The 19925-nt window shown below is 38.3% G+C and overlaps 1 protein-coding gene across 2 annotated transcripts in view; it reads right to left on the bottom strand.

Moving 5' to 3' along the window:
* PDHX (pyruvate dehydrogenase complex component X) overlaps positions 1-19826 on the bottom strand; it is an 81710-nt gene extending 61884 nt beyond the window's left edge. For both annotated transcript variants that reach the window (XR_012333513.1, XM_073808760.1), the window contains exons 1-2: positions 19669-19826; positions 5934-6014 (exon numbers count right to left, since the gene is read on the bottom strand). Coding sequence is in view for 1 of the 2 variants with exons in the window: in XM_073808760.1 (XP_073664861.1) it covers positions 5934-6014; positions 19669-19795 (208 nt within the window). In the remaining variant the exon portion in view is untranslated. The remainder of the gene's footprint in view (positions 1-5933; positions 6015-19668) is intronic.
* Between the last annotated feature and the right edge of the window lie 99 nt (positions 19827-19925).

Raw genomic sequence — 19925 nt, 5'->3', positions numbered from 1 at the left:
TCTTACTCACTGCCTAAGTTCTCTCTATACAATTTTTTTAACATCTTTATTGGAGTATAATTGCTTTACAACGTTGTGTTAGTTTCTGCTATATAACAAAGTGAATCAGCTATATGCATACATATATCCCCATATCCCCTCCCTCTTGTGTCTCCTTCCCACTCTCCCTATCCCACCCCTCTAGGTGGTCGCAAAGCACCGAGCTGATCTCCCTGTGCTATGTGGCTGCTTCCCACTAGCTATCTGTTTTACATTTGGTAGTGTATATATGTCAATGCTAATCTCTCACTTCGTCCCAGCTTACCCTTCCCTCTCCCCGTGTCCTCAGTTCCATTCTCTATGTCTGCGTCTTTATTCCTGTCCTCCCCCTAGGTTCATCAGAACCACTTTTTTTTTGTTTTTTAGATTCCATACATATGTGTTAGCATATGGTTTTTGTTTTTCTCTTTTTGACTTACTTCAACTCTGTATGACAGTCTCTAGGTCATCCACCTCACTACAAATAACTCAATTTTGTTTCTTTTTATGGCTGAGTAATATTCCATTGTATATATGTGCCACAACTTCTTTATCCATTCATCTGCCAATGGACACTTAAGTTGCTTCTATGTCCTAGCTATTGTAAATAGTGCTGCAATGAACATTGTGGTACATGTCTCTTTTTGAACTATAGTTTTCTCAGGGTATATGCCCAGCAGTGGGGTTACTGGGTCATATGGTAGTTCTGTTTTACGTTTTTTAAGGAACCTCGATATTGTTCTCCATAGTGGCTGTATCAATTTACATTCCCACCAACAGTGCAAGAGGGTTCCCTTTTCTCCACAACCTCTCCAGCATTTATTGTTTGTAGATTTTTTTGATGATGGCCATTCTGACTGGTGTGAGATGATACCTCACTGTAGTTTTGACTTGCATTTCTCTAATGATTAGTGATGCTGAACATCCTTTCATGTGTTTGTTGGCAATCTGTATCTTCTTTGGAGAGATGTCTATTTAGGTCTTCTGCCCATTTGGGGATTGGGTTGTTTGTTTTTTTGATATTGAGCCGTATGAGCTGCTTGTGTATTTTGGAGATTAATCCTTTGTCAGTTGCTTCGTTTGCAAATATTTTCTCCCATTCTGAGGGTTGTCTTTTCATCTTGTTTATGGTTTCCTTTACTGTGCAAAAGCTTTTAATCTATACAATTTTATGAGCGCTAGCCTGGACCACTCAATACCAACATTTGCCTGGATGACCTCCCATGCCCACTGAATCACATATAGAGACCCCAGAAGTCCTTGCCAGGGCTAGTCTCTGGAATCAGTCAAATCCTCCCAGACCATTTCTCACGCTGAAGCATAATAATGGCTATGGGGAACTCATCTGGTCAATTTCTCTGTGCATCTGTCCAATGAGCCCTAATAAGGGACTGGAGATTCATCTCCCCAAAAGTTTAACATGTTGCAGAATGAGTAAAGCATAGGGAGATGGCTAAAAGAATCCATCCCACAGTCAGTACCTGGTTACTCTACAGACACATATGGCAATGACCAGAGGAAGGAAAAAGGAAAAGAAAGCAGCTGTCAGAAAAATAAAAAGTCTCCTTCTCCAGCTTCCTTCACAGTAATTTTTCCTCTGTCCTCCTTCTGCACCATGAGCGCTGTAGCATCCTTATCTCTTTGGCCTTCATATGCTTAGTCTTATTTTTTAAGCACCATACTAAGTATTAAAATCTGGCAAAATAATTATTTACAATAGCCAAGGTATGGAAACAACCTACGTGCCCATCAATGGATAAACGGATAAAGATGTGAGATATAGGGCTTCCCTGGTGGCGCAGTGGTTGAGAGTCTGCCTGCCGATGCAGAGGACATGGTTTCGTGCCCTGGTCCGGGAAGATCCCACATGCCACGGAACGGCTAGGCCCGTGAGCCATGGCTGCTGAGCCTGCGCGTCCGGAGCCTGTGCTCCGCAAAGGGAGAGGCCACAACAGTGAGAGGCCCGCGCACTGCCCAAAAAAAAAAAAGATGTGAGATATATGCATATATATAATGGAATACTACTCAGCCATTAAAAGATGAAAATCTCGCTATTTGCAACAGCATGGATGGACCTTAAGGGTATTATGCTAGATGAAATAAGTCAAAGAAAGACAAATACTGTAGAATTTCACGATATGTAGAATATAAAAAACAAAACAAAACAAAACAAAAGAAATGAACAAAGCAAACCAAACAGGAACAAACACGTAGCTACAGAGAACACAGTAGTGGTTACCAGAGCGGAAGGGCCAGGGGAAGGACGTGAGGACAAAATGGGCAAAGAAGATCAACTGTGTAGTGACAGACGGAAACTAAGTTTTTGGTGGTGAGCATGCTGTAGCATATACAGAAGTAGAAATATAACGTCGTACACGTGAAACAGACAATGTTATAAACCAATGTTACCTCAGTAAAAAAATAAATTTAAAAATATCTGGCAAAATGGTTGCTATAAACAATAGATTAATACAGCTTTGTAGGTAGTATTGTAGCAAGTATTTTCTTAGTAACAGCAAGATTCAAATTCACTTGGAGCTTATAGAAAGCTGAGGAAAGAGTAGTTTCTCACTCCAAGTTATATCCCAAAGACTACTGACTGGACAACTTTAGAAAATATATATTAGTACAAAAAGTTCAAACATATACAAAAGTTATAAGGAAAGTTAATGAACCAACTTTTACAACTATTACACTGTCAACTGACTCATGAATACTTATACTCTTATCCTCCCACCAGAGGTATTGTGAAGTTAAGGCCAGATGTACTATCATTTCATACATAAATATTTCAACTCATATCTCTTATAGATAAGATTTTAAAAATTATTAGCATAGTATCATTAAACCTCTAAAATGATTAATTTCTTAATCTAATTAAACATATAATTTTCAAATTCCCCAAACGTTTTATTTGCTTGAATCATCAACAAAATAAGTTCCCTACATTGGAACCGGTCTCTTAAATCTCCTTGAAGCTATAGGTTCCCCTACCTCCTTCCTTTCCCCATCTTCCCATCCCTTGACATTTATTTGTTGACGAAATTGGCCTGTAGAAATCCCCACAGTCTGGGTTATGCTGATATATTCCTCACGGTGTCATTAGATACATGCCTCTTTCCCCTATATTTCCTGGAAATTGGTAGCAAGAACTACAGGCTTGATCAATTCAGCTCAATTTTCTGGCAAGACAACCTTATAGCTGGTGGTACTATCTGGTTTTCTCTCTTTCTGTGATATTAGCAACCATTGATGGTCACTGGCTATATCCCTTAATTCATTAGAGACTGCAAAATTGTGATACAGTGACATTCTATCATTCCTCCATCTTTTAAGAGTTGGGATATGCCAATAATTAGAAACTTATCATCACCAACTACTTGGTTACTCTATGCTACAGTTCATATAGGAAAGGCAGGGAAAAATACTTGAGTCTTTCCACTTATTACCAGTTTTCAAAATGAGTTAATTTACTAGCATCCCCCAAAGCAGACCAACTATTTGTATTTTTCTTTAGTATTATTGTGAGCTTCAAATTTAAATATATTTAATGTGTTTCAATACACTGTAGATATTATTCTTACTGATCCTCAAATTGTCCCATTTTTGGCTCCTGAGTCCTTTAAGACGCCCTCAGGAGTTTTTGATAACTGTTTTCCTTTCTAAATTGACAAGATGTTACAAGCTCATCTTGTACATTTCCTGCCCCAGACCTGGAAATAGCTATTTTCCAAGGAGCTTTGGTTTACTTTAGTAGGAAATGACATTAGATACTATAGTCTCATTGTTAGGGGTGCTCATTGCTAGTGGGTTTGTCATTTTTCCAGGCCCTGCCATGAAAAAGAGCTAGAAAATTTACCATCACAGGATCTTTCCTTAACCTTAGCTATCTTTCATCTGTTTTTCCTTTAAACCACACTCAAAGGCTGGATTCCCAATAATATCATCTTAACCACTCATTTGCTTTATCCCATAATTTTTAAAAACCTTAGAATAACAATACCAACATAACCACTATAATACTATTACTCTAAACAGTTTAAGATATTTTTAGAGATGTCATTGTCCTTTAATTACAATCTAGTAGCGATAGTCAAGTTTGTTGACATCTGAAATAGCCCCTCCCTGCATGGTTGTTATATCAGCAACTCAATATATAATTAGGTTCTTCTGTTTCAATTGGTTTCCATTTTTAGGGATCTTTTAAAATTAAATTCTGTGTTAAAATTATGCAAAATATGTATATGGTTCCAAGTTAAGGAGACAAAACAAGATGTATTCAGAGAAGTCTAGCTTCTGCTCCTCTCTCCACCCACCACACTGTTTCCTCCATCACACTCCAAATAACCATTTTTTTGTTGTTAAGTTTTTGTTTTATCCTTTTTTTAAAAAAATTTCCAAATATTAGTATTCCCATCCCTTTCTTCAATGAATGATACACACTATATCTATTAGTCACCACCCTGCTTTCTTCCCCTGAAAGTCACTCTACAATAGTATAAAGAGACACTCTTCATTCCTTTCTATAGTTGTGGATATAGTATATGTTATTCATCAAATTGTGTACTGACCAACAGATGGATCGTTTCTAACTTTTGCTATTACAAACACTGCTGCGATAAATAGCCTCATATGTGCATCTTTTCTTATTTTTGCCTTTAGATAGGATCCCTAGAAATAGAACTGCCTGGCGAAAGGGTAAATATAAATGTAAGTTTTCTAGGTATTGACAAGTTCTCTCCCCTAGGTCTTATACCATTTTGCATTTCCTACAGCAATGTTTGAGAGTGCCTGCTTCCCCCCATTCCCTCCACAGTCTCATCAACAGAATAACTTGTCGAACTTTTTAATTTCTGTCAATATGATTGGTAAGAAATGATGTATCAGTGTAGTATTAATCTGCATATTTATTAGTACAAATATTAAATAGCTTTTCATATGTTAGAGGCAATTTGCAGTTCTTTTTCTGCAAACCATCTGTTCGTATATCTTGCCCATTTTCTTGCTGAGTTGATAGTTTTCTTATTCTCTATTTTTTAGAAATACTAACCCTTTGTGATTAAAAACTGCAAATATCCTTCTCCAATTTGTCATCTTTTTTACTTTATTTATTTATTTATTATGTTTTCAGCTATAATAAAGTTGTTATTTTTACCATAAAATTTATCTATATTTCCCTTATTGCATCTGGATTTTGAGTTGTAGTTAGGGTGTTTATCCACTTCCAGGTTCAGAGGAATTCACCAGCCTTTTTCCTAGTACTCGTCTGGTTTCATTTTTGTATATTAAGTGACAGATTCACTTGTAATTTATCATTGGGATAGTACAAAGACTAAATCTAATATCGTCTTCCTTCATTATTTAAACACTAAATATTCATGTCTATTTCCTCATTTTCCATTCAGTTCTGTTAGTCTGTCTTTTTAAGCACCAATACCACAGTTTTTATTATAAAGGCTTAATAACATGTTTCAATATCTAGTAGGTCTACAGCTCTCCTCTGCTGCTCTTCTTTAATGAGAGTTTTTCTTATTATTCTTACTTATCTATTCTTTCCAATGAAATTTATAATCAGCTTGCCTAGCTACAGGAAGCAGACACAAAGAATCATTATAAAGTCACAAATTAACTTTAGGGGATTGACAAATTTATGATGTTGAAACTAAAAGCTAAGAATAAGAACTAAAACTTGGAAAAAAGCATTAAAATAGTTTACCATTCTCTGCTTGTGAAGAGATACAGGCTGAACCCAGAAAACCTTTGCTACATTACCATGAGAAATTTTTATTTAAACAATTAAGATTAATAAGCAAAGGAACCAATCATTTCATGTATATCATGTATTGTGTAAACCACCTGATTAGGAAAACACCAGAATGATCAAATAACACAGGTATTAGAAATGCATTGCTCACCTTCCTTTTTCAGCCATTTCACAATGTTCCCTTCTTCCATTGTAGGAGACAGTGATGGCATTAGTATCGTAATAGGATCAGCTGAAATTGAAAAAAGGAAAGATTAAACACAAAAAATAATGCACCTCATGAGGCAGCAACAACAAGTTCAAGTAAATTAATATCTAATTCAATTTGAGAAAAAAAATATTCCACAGTCTGAAAGACACCCAACTGGTCAAACTAAGTGTTCAGTAATCTTTTCCGGAATATTTTCAACTCCTTTTTCATAGTTCCCCAAGCCCTCTATGCATATTTTCAAGGCAGGTGCTTACAAGATTTAAAAAAAGAAAAGCTGATTTATGTTTCATCTTCTTCTCCTTCCCCTTTTGTTGCTGAAAAAAAATATTTACAAGTAGAATGACCAAAGGAAAAGACAAAAAAAAAAAAAAAAAACTAGAGTTCTGATAACCTACAACAGAAGAATTATTAGACTTACAACAGAATAATCAAGATTAAACTTTAGAAACTGGTTGTGTTTTTACTTTAATCTAATATTACACTATTCAGAAATCAAAGGTTCTTGCTAAGTGTGAAAAGCAGAGGTTTGCTTTGTTAAGAATGATACGGTAAGTGAACTTAAGTAGTTAAATTAATCTCAGATTGTGTTTCATACCACAGTTCAGCTACGGATCCAAAAAGATAGACTCAAACCAGGGTGACCTCTCAATAAAGCATAGCCACTTTTTCCTTAGATATCAAAAAAGGAGACACGCTATATATTTGGCCAGATGTGCTTCCCGATAATTCCACTGTCCAGAACCATACTTAAAGAGCACACAGCTGTTAGATTACAATTTACATAAAGTTTATACTAATAAAATAGTTCAGAGTGCTCCAGTTCTTATTTAGCAGTAGCCATAGTAACAAATTACATTGCCTGAAATCTTCCACAAAACCTATTCTCTCCTCAGATTATTCAACTCTCTGACCCAAAAAAGCAAAATACACCACATCTGACATAATTCAAATGTGGAAAAGGGTAGAATAGGGCTTTTTTTCCCCCAGTGATGTTTTAGGGTTAAAAATAAGGGAATTGATATCAAAAAAACAAACAACCCAATCAAAAAATGGGCAGAAGACTTAAATAGACATTTCTCCAAAGAAGATATACAGATTGCCAACAAACACATGAAAGGATGCTGAACATCACTAATCATTAGAGAAATGCAAATCAAAACCCGGTGAGGTATCACCTCACACTGGTCAGAATGGCCATCATCAAAATATCTACAAACAATAAATATTGGAAGGGGTATGGAGAAAAGGGAATCCTCTTGCACTGTTGGTGGGAATGTAAATTGATGCAGCCACTATGGAGAACAGTATGGAGGTTTCTTAAAAAACTAAAAATAGAACTACCATATGACCCAGCAATCCCACTACTGGGCATATATCCTGAGAAAACCATAGTTCAAAAAGAGACATGTACCACAATGTTCAATGCAGCACTATTTACAAATAGCCAGGACATGGAAGCAACCTAAGTGTCCATCGACAGATGAATGGATAAAGAAGATGTGGCACATATATACAATGGGATACTACTCAGCCATAAAAAGAAACAAAATTGAGTTATTTGTAGTGAGGTGGATGGACCTAGAGACTGTCATACAGAGTGAAGTAAGTCAAAAAGAGAAAAACAAAAACCGTATGCTAACATGTATATGGAATCTAAAAAAAAAAAAAGGTTCTGATGAACCCAGGGGCAGGACAGGAATAAAGACGCAGACGTAGAGAATGGACTTGAGGACATGGGGGTGGGGGGCAGGGTAAGCTGGGAGGAAGTGAGACAGCAGCATTGACATATATATAAAATAGATAGCTTGTAGGAAACAGCCCCATAACACAGGGAGATCAGCTCGGTGCTTTGTGACCACCTAGAAGGGTGGGATAGGGAGAGTGGGAGGGAGGCTCAAGAGGGAGGAGATATGGGGATGTATGTATACATACAGCTGATTCACTTTGTTATATAGCAGAAACTAACACAACGGTAAAGCAATTATACTCCAATAAAGATGTGTTAAAAAAAAATAAGGGGGGCTTCCCTGGTGGCGCAGTGGTTGAGAGTCTGCCTGCTAATGCAGGGGACACGGGTTCGAGCCCTGGTCTGGGAGGATTCCACATGCCGTGGAGCAACTAGGCCCGTGAGCCACAACTACTGAGCCTGCGCATCTGGAGCCTGTGCTCCGCAACAAGAGAGGCCGCGATAGTGAGAGGCCCGCGCACCACGATGAAGAGTGGCCCCTGCTTGCCACAACTAGAGAAAGCCCTCACACAGAAACGAAGACCCAATACAGCAAAAATAAAAAAATAAATTAATTAATAAACTCCTACCCCCAACATCTTCTTAAAAAAAAATAATAATAAGGGAATTGAATGCTAATGTTAAATGTAGTTAAATATTTCCTTTGGGGAACTGAACTAATGTTATTGTAGTTTCAAATGGAGAGTTCCTATGGCTTCATGGTAAAGAAGTACCATTTCTGAAGCATTTGGAAGGAAGCTTTTATCCTCCCGTCACTGTTCATTCACTCCCCTCTAAAGGACTGGGAAAAGGATCCAGGCAAATACAACTGCCTCAGCCTTTTCCTCATTTTAAGACCTGTCTGCCTATAGGGAACCTGTATTTTCCTTTCAGTTCTTCTATGCACTAGGCCTGAATGGACCTGCCTTTCAAAGGCAGATAGTAAGCCCACCTCTCTCTATTCCTGCCATCAGGGCCCAGTGGGTGCTGGGAAGCAATTCAGGATGTGTGTTTGCTTTGTATACACAAACTGTCTCTCTCAAACAAAAGCCCAAAGTCTAAACAGGGGTTGTGCTGAGGAGTCCAACTGTAGAAGGCCACAGATTTAAGTCACATTTTCCAATACAACAAAACCATCAACATTAAAACTGTTACTCTGATCTCCATCTGTCTGGTTTTTGCCTTCTCAATTGGTACCAATCTACAAGGATAGAAATGTAGAATCATCACTCTCAATACCCCAACAATGATAGAGCCTGAACCAAATTCTAAGTCAACACACCCATTTCATCAATGAGAAAACTACAATCCACTGATTCAGGGATTTGAATTCTGCCTAGCTCTCAAGGCTGTCCTCTCCTACACTGTACTGCTGCTCATCATTAACTGATTATCCTTACCAATATGGATTATCACCTAATTAATCATTGGTTATTTATAGCCTATTCATCCAGAAATTCAAACAGAACCAGACATATCAAATCCATGTGAGCATCCTTCACGTGTCCAATCAAGCAGCCTAACAATCCCTCTCTATCAAAAAGTTCAAGCCTGGCGTTACAAGATGCAATATTTCAAAATCATACACACAGTAAATTTATACATCAAATAGAGTTCCACTACAAAGAAGCAAAATAAATGAACTTCTATGATTCTATGTCCAGATTCCAATTTATGACAAATATCAACTCAGTTCTCTCAAAACAAAGTCTCTCTTCAGTATTTTTATACCTTGGTTCTAGTTGCCATGATACAATTAATGTTTATTTTATGATTCTCTCTCCTATTACAATCTCTCACCTACGAGACCTTCACATTTTTCCTGACATTAAGTACTTCATTATGAAACTTTTTGCGTTTTATGAATTACCACATCAAGAATCTTAAAATTTTTCATATTTTAAAAATAAAAAGAACAGAATCACTCCTCATACAGCCACCCTTCATAGATGAGTTGAAACTGCTTCTCTGAATGACAATAAAATATAAAAATTCTGTAATAGATCATTATCCTTACTCCGAAATGAAGGTGACAAAAACCAAAGAAAGACATTTTGGACGTTTCCATTATTCGGTACTATCTCTGGATTGCTTATACTGACTTATATGGAGAGCACAATGTGCAATGTATTTTCTGCTAAATCTAACTAACCTATCCTCAGATGCTCATGCTAGAAAATGATTTTTAAAAGGAAGCATTAATTTACTAATAATAATGCATATTTCATTCTAGTATATCCTCTTTCAACCTGAACATTATATACATCTTTTCCAAATATATTTTTTCCAGTGGGAAAGTAATTATATAATCATAATATCAGTTTTGAATGACAGGGCTGCATATAACTAATATCTGGTCTTTATGGCTGCCATCAATTCTACTGAAGATAGTGTGGGCTTTTCTAGACTCCTTGGAATTTTAACCTACACATAATGTTGTTTAATTTCATTAGGAATTATACGGAGCTTCCCTTCTCATTCCAATAAGCAGTACATTCTACCTTTTTCCTGTCAAACTGAGGAGGCCTTGAAATGGGCACCAATTACAGTTCCTACTCATAACTGGACACAACTATAGTAAGAATAAAGGAAATGCAGTTTTTTACTCCACTGGTCATACAGGTTATTTCAATTAGTACTCAAAAAATACCCCAAATTTTGTTAGACTTTAACCCTTTTGTAGTCATTTTAGAATTCTGTTTCTTTTCATCAAGCTAACAAAGTATACCTAACGGCTTATAAAGTCTGCCCTTCTATAGCAGTTAAAAAACATATTTAAAACCTTTTAAGGTAACTACCGTAATGTTCGTTGTTCCAGTTTATATTTAAATATACTGATTTTAACAGCAGGGTCTCACAAATCCGTCACAACTGTCTTAATCTCTTTTTTTATTGCCTCAATATAATGACACAATAAGTTGAAATTTTTCACTCAGTATATTGCTGCTTTACCTTCCTTCTCAGGCACATGAGCAAATGATCAATTACTGAATCTTACAGCAAACTACACTAATCTAATTTCTTGTTCTCTAGAGGATTTCTTTTATCTCAAAACACTCGTACTTCAGCAAAACCTATAAAAGCTTTAAACTGATGATCTATACATCAATTCTAAAAGGTTTCCAGATTTAAAAAAAAAAGATTAATATAAGCAAACTCTTAAAATACAAATGCAGAACAAATAGCTTTGTGGCTAATAATGAAACAGATCTAAGCCCCATTACTCTGACTGAAGTAATTAAGGAAATTCCACAATTTACTTATGGTACTGCTTGGACGTCATGCTCTAGTCCATTTATACGACTATAATCCAAACACAAAAATCATGAAATGAAGACAGATAAATTGAAGAAATAAATTACCCTGTACTTTTTTAGTGCAGCTCTCTGTTCCTTATATTAATTTGCTTCTTTTTTAATAGGAAGAGATGCTGCTCATTTAATCACCTCTCTTTTCTAATGCAAGAACTCATTAAATAAAATTGACCTTTAAAATTTCTGCTTAAATAAAACAATTCTGCCATCTGCAGGCTGGATGAAATAAAGCCATAAGACGTAAAGGTAATTTCAAAATCAATACCAGGGCATAGAATAATATTAATACTGCAGTTTTGAATAAAGGTAAAGCAATTTTTTAAAAGATAAGTGCTTGTCATATGGGTCTTCTTTGTTCAAATACTTATTTTGGCATAAGAATGATTGAAAATGTCACAAATACTTACTTTGGTATAAGAATAGATTGAAAATGTCAAATACTTATTTTGGTATAAGAATACATTGAAAATGTCAATGAACAACAATAGAAAATGTATGCGTAATAGTTTGTGAGAAAATATCATTTAGAGTAATAAATGTAATGAAAGACGCCCACAAACAGTATATATGGCATAATCCAATTTCTACCTGCTTAGCTTGTATGTACACAAAGACTGAAAGGATATACTCCAAAATGACAATAGTACCTATCTCTAGTTGATGGTTTTATTATACCTGCTTTTTATTTCTTTGTTTCTTGTTACCTTTAAACAAAAACCCACAAGAACAGGGAGAAAAGAAGGAACAATAGAACACAATTTTGGAAGCAGAAAAGTAAATAATGTAGATAGTAATAATTGACTAGAAAGCTGAATGCTAAACTAGAAGTGGAGAAAGCTGAGATAATCAACCTGGTTTATACAAGAATTTCCCAAAGGCCCAAGAACTGGCAGTACTGAGGACCTCTGGAAACACTGGGGGTGGTGGGGTGGCAGGTTTGGGTAAATGCTGTTTAAGTGCTGGGTAACACAACCCTCATTCAACCGAAGACTGGAGGTTGTTTCCTCTGCAGAGGTAAAAGAGAAGACCTTTGGAACAGAGGTTGAACCTACACACCTGGAGATACTGTATATAGAAAGTGCAAAAGTAAGTTAACTGAGAGATCAGCTGAAGTGACTGACAATAACAGAAATTGTGCTAAAAAGCTATTAGATGGTGTGGGATGAATTAGTAATAGTTACAGAGAAAACTGAAGAAAAAATTTTAAAGGCAACGACTTGAAAAAAAGCAAAAAGTAAGAAAGGTAACAATCATAATATGGGACGATATAGGACAATTCTCAGTTAAGCATTATTTGTTTGGTGTAAGCACTGAATATAGATTTAATTAAGAATTGCAAAATAACTACATTGGGGGAATGGTGGAAGGAAAACGGGGATGACTGATCAGAAGTCATACACAGATAATATATAACATATATAATATATAACATAAAATAGAGAGATGAACAAATGCCAGAGGACACTTAGAAGCAACAAGAGACAAAACTTGTTGCTTCTAAGGAGGAATATGACTGGGGGGAGCAGGGAGAGATGGGTCAGAGACCCACCGTATTGTTATAAGACTTTTAGTACCATTTGACTATTTAAACTATATGCATGCACGACTGTGTTAAAATATTTTATTATTTAATAAAATGACTTTTTTTTTTCTTTTTAACTTAAGCAGCAGCACACCACTGTGATTTAGAGAACAGGCACTGGAGCCAAACTGCCTAGGTTCAAATTATCAATCCAGCACCTACAAGTTACCTAGTCATTCTGTGCTCTGATTGCCTCTTCTGTAAAATAAAGAGTTTGGTAAGGTCTAAATAAGGTTACACATGCCAAGTCATTACAATGGAGTCTGGCAAAAAGTAAGTCTCAAAACTGTTAGCTGTTTATTATTAATAGGCAGCACAGAAATGGTTAAGAGTAGACTCTGAAGGCAGCCAGTTGGCTAGATGTATCACAATATCCTACTTTACAAATCCTTCCTCAGTAATGAGCCATGGATTCACAGGTTCCTTTCACCTTCCCAATCTAAACATGAAGGTTTCCTTTCTACTCTTTACCTTATTCAGCCTTGTCCTCATTGCTAAAGTACACTAACTCTTGAACTCTCTTTTAACTGTATTGCACATTTGAAAACCAAACTCTCATTAATGTCACTGGCAAATGTTTTACTTTCTGTGGTACTGTCATATTGACTACCAAAGCTAAAGGGTAAAATTAGGCATTCAACAAATGCTTTCTGAGCTCCTGCTATCCTAGCCTTAGACCTACATAAGACCAGAATCTTGACCTCAAAGGATTATAGTTTAAATGGGAGGTCAAGACAAATACATAAGTACTAGAGGGTAGCATATAAACGTGCTATGAGAATGCCAAAGAGCTGAGAGTCGAGATTCTAGCTGTTCAAAAAAGGAAATCTTGATTTGTGTGCTAGTACCACTTTATACTCATTAGAATGGCTATTATCAAAAAAAAAAAAAAAAACCAGAAAACAAGGTGTTGGCAAGATGTGGAGAAATTAGAGCCCTTGTGCACTGTTGGTGGAAAAGTAAAACAATGCAGCTTCTGTGGAAAAACAACCCAATGGTTCCTCAAAAAATTAAACATTGAATGACCATTTATTTGATCAGGCAACCTCACTTCTGGGTATACACCCCAAATAACTGAAAGCGGGAACTCGAACAGGTGTTTGCACAACCATGTTCACAGCAGCATTATTCACAATGGCCAAAAGGTGAAAACAGACCAAGTGTCCATGGATAGATGAATGCATAGACAAAATATTGTGGTATATACATCCAATAAAATGTGATTTGGCCTTAAAAAGGGATGAGATTCAGATATCTGCAACAACATGGATGAAACTTGAAGACATTATACTAAGAGAAATAAGCCAGACACAAAAAGACAAATATTTTATGATTCTGCTTTTATGAGGTACCTAGAAGAGGCAAATTCACAGGGAAAGAAGAGTGGTTACCAGGGGCTAGGTAGAGGGGAGAATGGGGAGTTGTTGTTTAATGGGTACAGAGTTTCAGTTTAGGATTAAGAAAAAGTTCTGGAGACACTGGTAATAGCTGCACACAATGTGAGCACTCTTAATGTCCTAGAACTAAACACTTAAAAATAGTTAAAATGGTAGATTTTATATATATTTTACAATAAAAAATAACTTTTAATTTAAAAAATCTGCTGAGCAAATAAAACAAGGTGAGGGACCAGCAGAGATATTCCAGGTGAGGGAAACATCATATGCTAATAAAGAGGTGGGAATTACAGTTTAGTTTGGCTAAAGAGTAGAATGTAATGAAAATGAAAGGTAGGCCATGTAAGTTAAAAAAAGTATGTTGGGACTACTGACTTATGGTAGGTAGCCATAGTACCTTCTAGTACACTCTAATACCTAGTTAATGGGTTTGACATTATTTAAATAGCAATGGAAAGTCATGAAAAAAATTTCGAGTGAGTAAAATAAATAACCACAATAAAAAAATTGAACTTGTTTACAGTTCCACAGACATGGCTATGTTCACAAGGCTATAATTTACAAAAAAGAAAAGAAGAAAAACTGCACATGCTTTGAGACAGTCACAACTATAAACCCTGCAGAAAAGCTAAAATAATGGGATTTTAAATACAAAGTGAAGATACCCATGAACATGTTACCTGTTCTCCTTTACTGACTTAGAACACTTGTCCTGAGAGACTGAAAAGGCATGTTAAGGACCAGATCCTTCTAAGAAAAGAAAGGAAAGTAAGGGGACCCAGTCGCAGTAGAGGAACTATTTTATTGTTTGATCAGAGAAGGCGTCCTCTGACAAAGTGAGTAGAGCTGAATGGAGGAAGCCATGCAAATCTCTGATGGAGAGCCTTCGAAACGGAGGAAACAGCAAGCACAAGAATGAGCAGAGGGCTTCCCTGGTGGTGCAGTAGTTGAGAATCCGCCTGCCAATGCAGGGGACTCAGGTTCAAGCCCTGGTCCGGGATGATCCCACATGCCGCAGAGCTGCTAAGTCCGTGCGCCACAACTACTGAGCCCGAACTCTAGAGCCCACAAGCCACAATTACTGAGCCCACGTGCTACAACTACTGAAGCCCATGCACCTAGAGCCCATGCTCCACAACAAGAGAAGCCACCGCAATGAGAAGCCTGCACACTGCAATGAAGAGTAGCTCCTGCTTGCCGCAACTAGAGAAAGCCCACATGCAGCAACGAAGACCCAATGCAGCCAAAAATAAATAAATTAAAAATATTTAAAAAGAACATAGAAAAAATAAATTGTATGTTTACCCACATAAGAAAAATAAATTAAAAATAATTTTTTAAGTTAAAAAAAAAAAGAATGTGCAGGGAGCATGCTTGGTATGTTCAGAACTCACCAAGGGAGCCTGTGTGCTGGAGTGAAGTGAGTGTGAGGTGAGGCATGGTCAGAGCTGAACTCAGAGAGGTGGAGGATTCATATCATATTGTGCTTTGTAAACCACAGTTAAGGACTTCAGATTTCATTCGGAGTTTAATGAGGAGCTCTTGGAGGGTTTTCAGCAGAGGAGTAACATGATCTGATTTATAATTTAAAAGCAGCACTCTGAAAGCTGCATGGAGAATGGCCGGTACTGGGCCAAGGGTGGTGGTAGAGACATCTATTGGGACACTCCTGCAGTAATCTAGATTAGAGGTGGTGGTAGCTTGCACCAGTCTAGTTGGTAGCAGAAGTGGTGAGGAGTGGTCAGATTATATTTAAAAGGTAGAGTCAACAACAATTTCTGATAGTTTGGATGTGGCATACGAAAGTCAGGAGTCAAGGATGACTCGAGTTAGGAGTACAAGTAAAAAAACCCCAAAATGCAAATTAGATGCCATAGTTCCAAAAGGAACATTTTTCTTTCTATAAAAAGTGCCCCAGGGGCTTCCCTGGTGGCGCAGTGGTTGAGAGTCCGCCTGCCGATGCAGGGGACACGGGTTCGTGCCCCGGTCCGGGAAGATCCCACGTGCCGCGGAGCGGCTTGGCCCGTGAGCCATGGCCGCTGAGTCTGCGCGTCTGGAGCCTGTGCTCCGCAACGGGAGAGGCCACAACAGTGAGAGGCCCGCGTACCGGAAAAAAAAAAAAAAAGTGCCCCAGAAGCCTACATAGACTTGATTCCTATTCAGCTATTCAAATGTAGAAAGAAAAATCCCATTAAAAATCAGGTCAGTTATAAAGAGCCTGTGCTTACTCTTGTGCAAAGCACTGGCCTAGGGAAACAACCCAAGGAAACTACATTTGATTCTTCCAAGTGTAGAAACTACAATTGCTCTCTTCCCCTCTGTTAGCATGAGACCTACCATACAGACACACACGAGCCAAGACTTGATCGTATCAGTGCTAAAGCTGAGGCATCAATATAAAGTGTAATGACTGATGGGTAAGTCAGGTGGGTTGGGGAGGCATCTCCCATCTGCCCTTCCAGATCTATTCATCAACCCTCCCCCATACTACTATATGGGCTACATCAACAGGCCTCCTTGCTTTGGCCTCCAGTTGGGTTCTGCCAATGAGCAGAATAAGCAGGAGACCAAAAGGAGAGAGAATAGTGAGGTCAGGACATTTTTTTCCCCAGCCCCCTCCTTGAAGGGTTGCCTGGCCTGGCTGGATCCTTTAACTGAAGGGCACAGCTCCATCAGAGGTCCTCCCACAGGCTCCCTCCTCCCCAGTTCCAGGAAGTGCTCGCTTCCCATGCCTCTTCAAGCCAAGAGGTGGTCACAGCACCTTACTCAAAACAGCCCATTAGGGCTTCCCTGGTGGCGCAGTGGTTGGGAGTCCGCCTGCCGATGCAGGGGACACGGGTTTGTGCCCCGGTCCAGGAGGATCCCACATGCTGCGGAGGGGCTGGGCCCGTGAGCCACGGCCGCTGAGCCTGCGCGTCCGGAGCCTGTGCTCCGCAACAGGAGAGGCCGCAACAGTGAGAGGCCCGCCTACCGCAAAAAAAAGAAGTACAAAAAAAACAGCCCATTAGTACAGCACCATCTCTACAGCCTAAATTCACAAAAATAGTCACTTATAAAACTCTCCTCAAATTACCCATTTCTAGAGTGTCATCGATTCCCTTGCCAGGAGCCTGTAAAAAGATTTAAGAGGGTGGCATTGAAGTAACAAGAAAAATTTCAAACCACAAGGAAGGTCACTCCATTTGAAGGAACAATATGAGCAAAGAAAGGAAAGAGAAGTACAGATGTTTAGGTAAAGGTGAATGATCGGATGAGCCTAAACGCACAAACTTAACCCAAACCCAGATATGAATCAAAATTTCCAGATAACTGCCTTTGTTGTAGTCACTTGTGTAAATGTATCCAAGAGTCATTTGTTTATAGTTCGAAACCCTATATTAAAATGCATCTTTCTTGTTCTCAGATATGGCAAACACCCTTGCAAAGTAGCACAATTATTTTCTGCAGGAAATGACCAAAATGTTCATGGTAATAGCCTGGAGACTAGGTGGCATTTATAGATAAATTACAGGGAGACCTACAAGTTCCCTAGAATCACATACAAAATTTTGCATGTATGCATTTTTCTGAAGAAGTGGTATAGCTTTTATCAGTTTTCAAATAGGTTTACGCCTCTCTAAAAATCAGTGCTAGTAGATTCCCAAAGAAACTCGCCTGAATTTAAATTTACCAACCTTAATTCTTCCCTAGAAATGTTTCATTAACACAAGAAAGGCCTTGATTGAAGAAAAGTATCCAGTAGATCACCAGCTATAGTAAATGTATTGCTCACCAAGTACAAAAAATAAAAAGAGTTACCATACACTCCATTTTATTTACAGAATCTGTTGATTCCTTCATACACTTAGCACTGAATGATACATTTATAAAGACCCTGCTGGAACTGTAAGGTATGTCAGAATGGCTGCAGAACTATTTTCTCTGGATGAAATAAACCAAACACTTCAGAAGAGGTTTCAGCTTGCAATATTGGTCTTCTTGGTATTAAACTATAAAATTTAAATTCTACATGAATCCCAGTTTATTCTGCAATCTTGGAACAAGGGCAAAAAGAAATCACCACTCAAGAGTGTAGGAAAAGAATGAACACATACATAAGAGTTTGGGGATTTATACATTTTTTCGCAAAGGCAAATGATGCTCAAGACAACAATAAGGTGTATTTAAGAGTATATCATCTTAGAAACTTACAGCGAGGTCAGTGACGTATACTTTAACTCTTAAATGGTCTTACCATCCTTTATACACAGTCTGGAATTTTAGTGCCTTATTTAAAATAATGCTATCATGACGGTTGCTGAAATACCATTTCACAATGTAGATATTATCAGACTACATCACTTATTAAAAAAAAAAGTCTCATCACTGGATCTTAAAATCTCAGTGAAATCATCTTAACATTAACTTCGTGTAACATTTTTTTCTGAGCCTCAAGTAGCTCAGAATATGTAGGCAATGCCTACTGCACCTAATTTTTTATATTACAATTCATCCTGTGGAGTGATTGAATGATGCGCAGGTAGTAATACACTCAGTACCTGCCCGCCACCCATGTGAAGAAAAATAATGCCGGGCACACTATATTACATAGTATTAAACACTGTAAGAATTATGTTAATTGTGTCAATACCACTCTTTAATGACAACTTTCTATAATAAATTTTGTGAACAAAGAAGAATTTCAATGACTATCCAGTTCTACAAGGGTTAAGTCAGAACCCACTCAAGTTGCCCAGCCACAGTGCGACCTGAGAGTAATTCAGGATGAAGCACTCTGCTTTGGATAAACAGGCCCTTAGATAGTTCGAAGCATATCTCAGGAAGAATTTCAATGACCCTGGATTCTTACATCTTCCTATTCGTAGAAATACACTAAAACCATTAACATGAGATATCTGTTCTTTGTGATTAGCAGTAATCTTTTACCAAGATATATGCTTGACTGTATGTATTTTCTAGACAAAAAAATTCATATACAATCTGGCTTCCCCCCTACCTCTGCAGAGCAGTTCCTCGGAGCTGAGTGGCTGTCTCCCGTGCTATAATCGTCAGTAAGCCGCTGAATAAAACTTAACTCACAACTCTTATGTTGTATGTCTTTAAGTCGACATCTTCTTGGTAAGATTCCACTCCTAAATTTTCACTCTTTCAGGCTCATGTTTTGGTTAAACATTCTTCCCGACCTATGTCTAATGGCTGGACATTTACAAATTGGGTCCTTTACCACAGTCGTCGCGTGGAGCAACCCAACTGTCCTCGAAGGTCTCCCAATAGAAACAGGTCAGGAGAAAGAATAAAAACGGCTAACGGTGACGTTTAAATCTCAACAAACTTGGTCAACCTAACAACTCTAAAGAAACCTGAAATGTGACTGGGAAAAGGCCCGAGAGACGCCTCACAACCCAAATTCCAAGGCAAGGTCACGGAGAAGCCATATCACCCAGGCGGCCAGGGACGGAATCAAGTTCTCCTAGTTTCCCCAAAAGCCCTTTGCGGCATGCAGTAGGCCAAGTCAGCAGACTCCTCCCCGAGAAAAAGCCAAGGGAACAGTGAGCCCCTGGCAACTCACACCCAGATGCAGGCCTTCAATCGAAAAGCTCCAGCCCCAGGCCCACTGCTCAGATACACAGAAGCTGTGCGAGCCCCAGCCACTCACCTCGCAGCCACTGCGTGCTGTGAAACCATCTCCAACTAGCTCCACGACCGGCAGACCACACAGCAGCCCCCTTAACCAGCCCACGCAGCAACCGCTGATCACAGCCTAGCCTCCAGGAGGCCGCCATCTTCCCGGCCTTCTCCCGGGCTGCCCTCTGCACAGCCTGATCGCCCAGTCATCAAGGCCCTCTCAGGCCCCGCCTCCCACCCTGTTGGACACGCCCCCTGGACGCCAGCCGCCCCTCTGAGCCTTGGAAT

The sequence above is a fragment of the Tursiops truncatus genome, chromosome 8 (genome assembly GCF_011762595.2).
Source record: "Tursiops truncatus isolate mTurTru1 chromosome 8, mTurTru1.mat.Y, whole genome shotgun sequence".
NCBI classification, from domain to species: Eukaryota; Metazoa; Chordata; class Mammalia; order Artiodactyla; family Delphinidae; genus Tursiops; species Tursiops truncatus.
The sequence above is the reverse complement of the archived record's forward strand: the minus strand, read 5'-3'. Positions and strand labels throughout refer to the sequence as shown.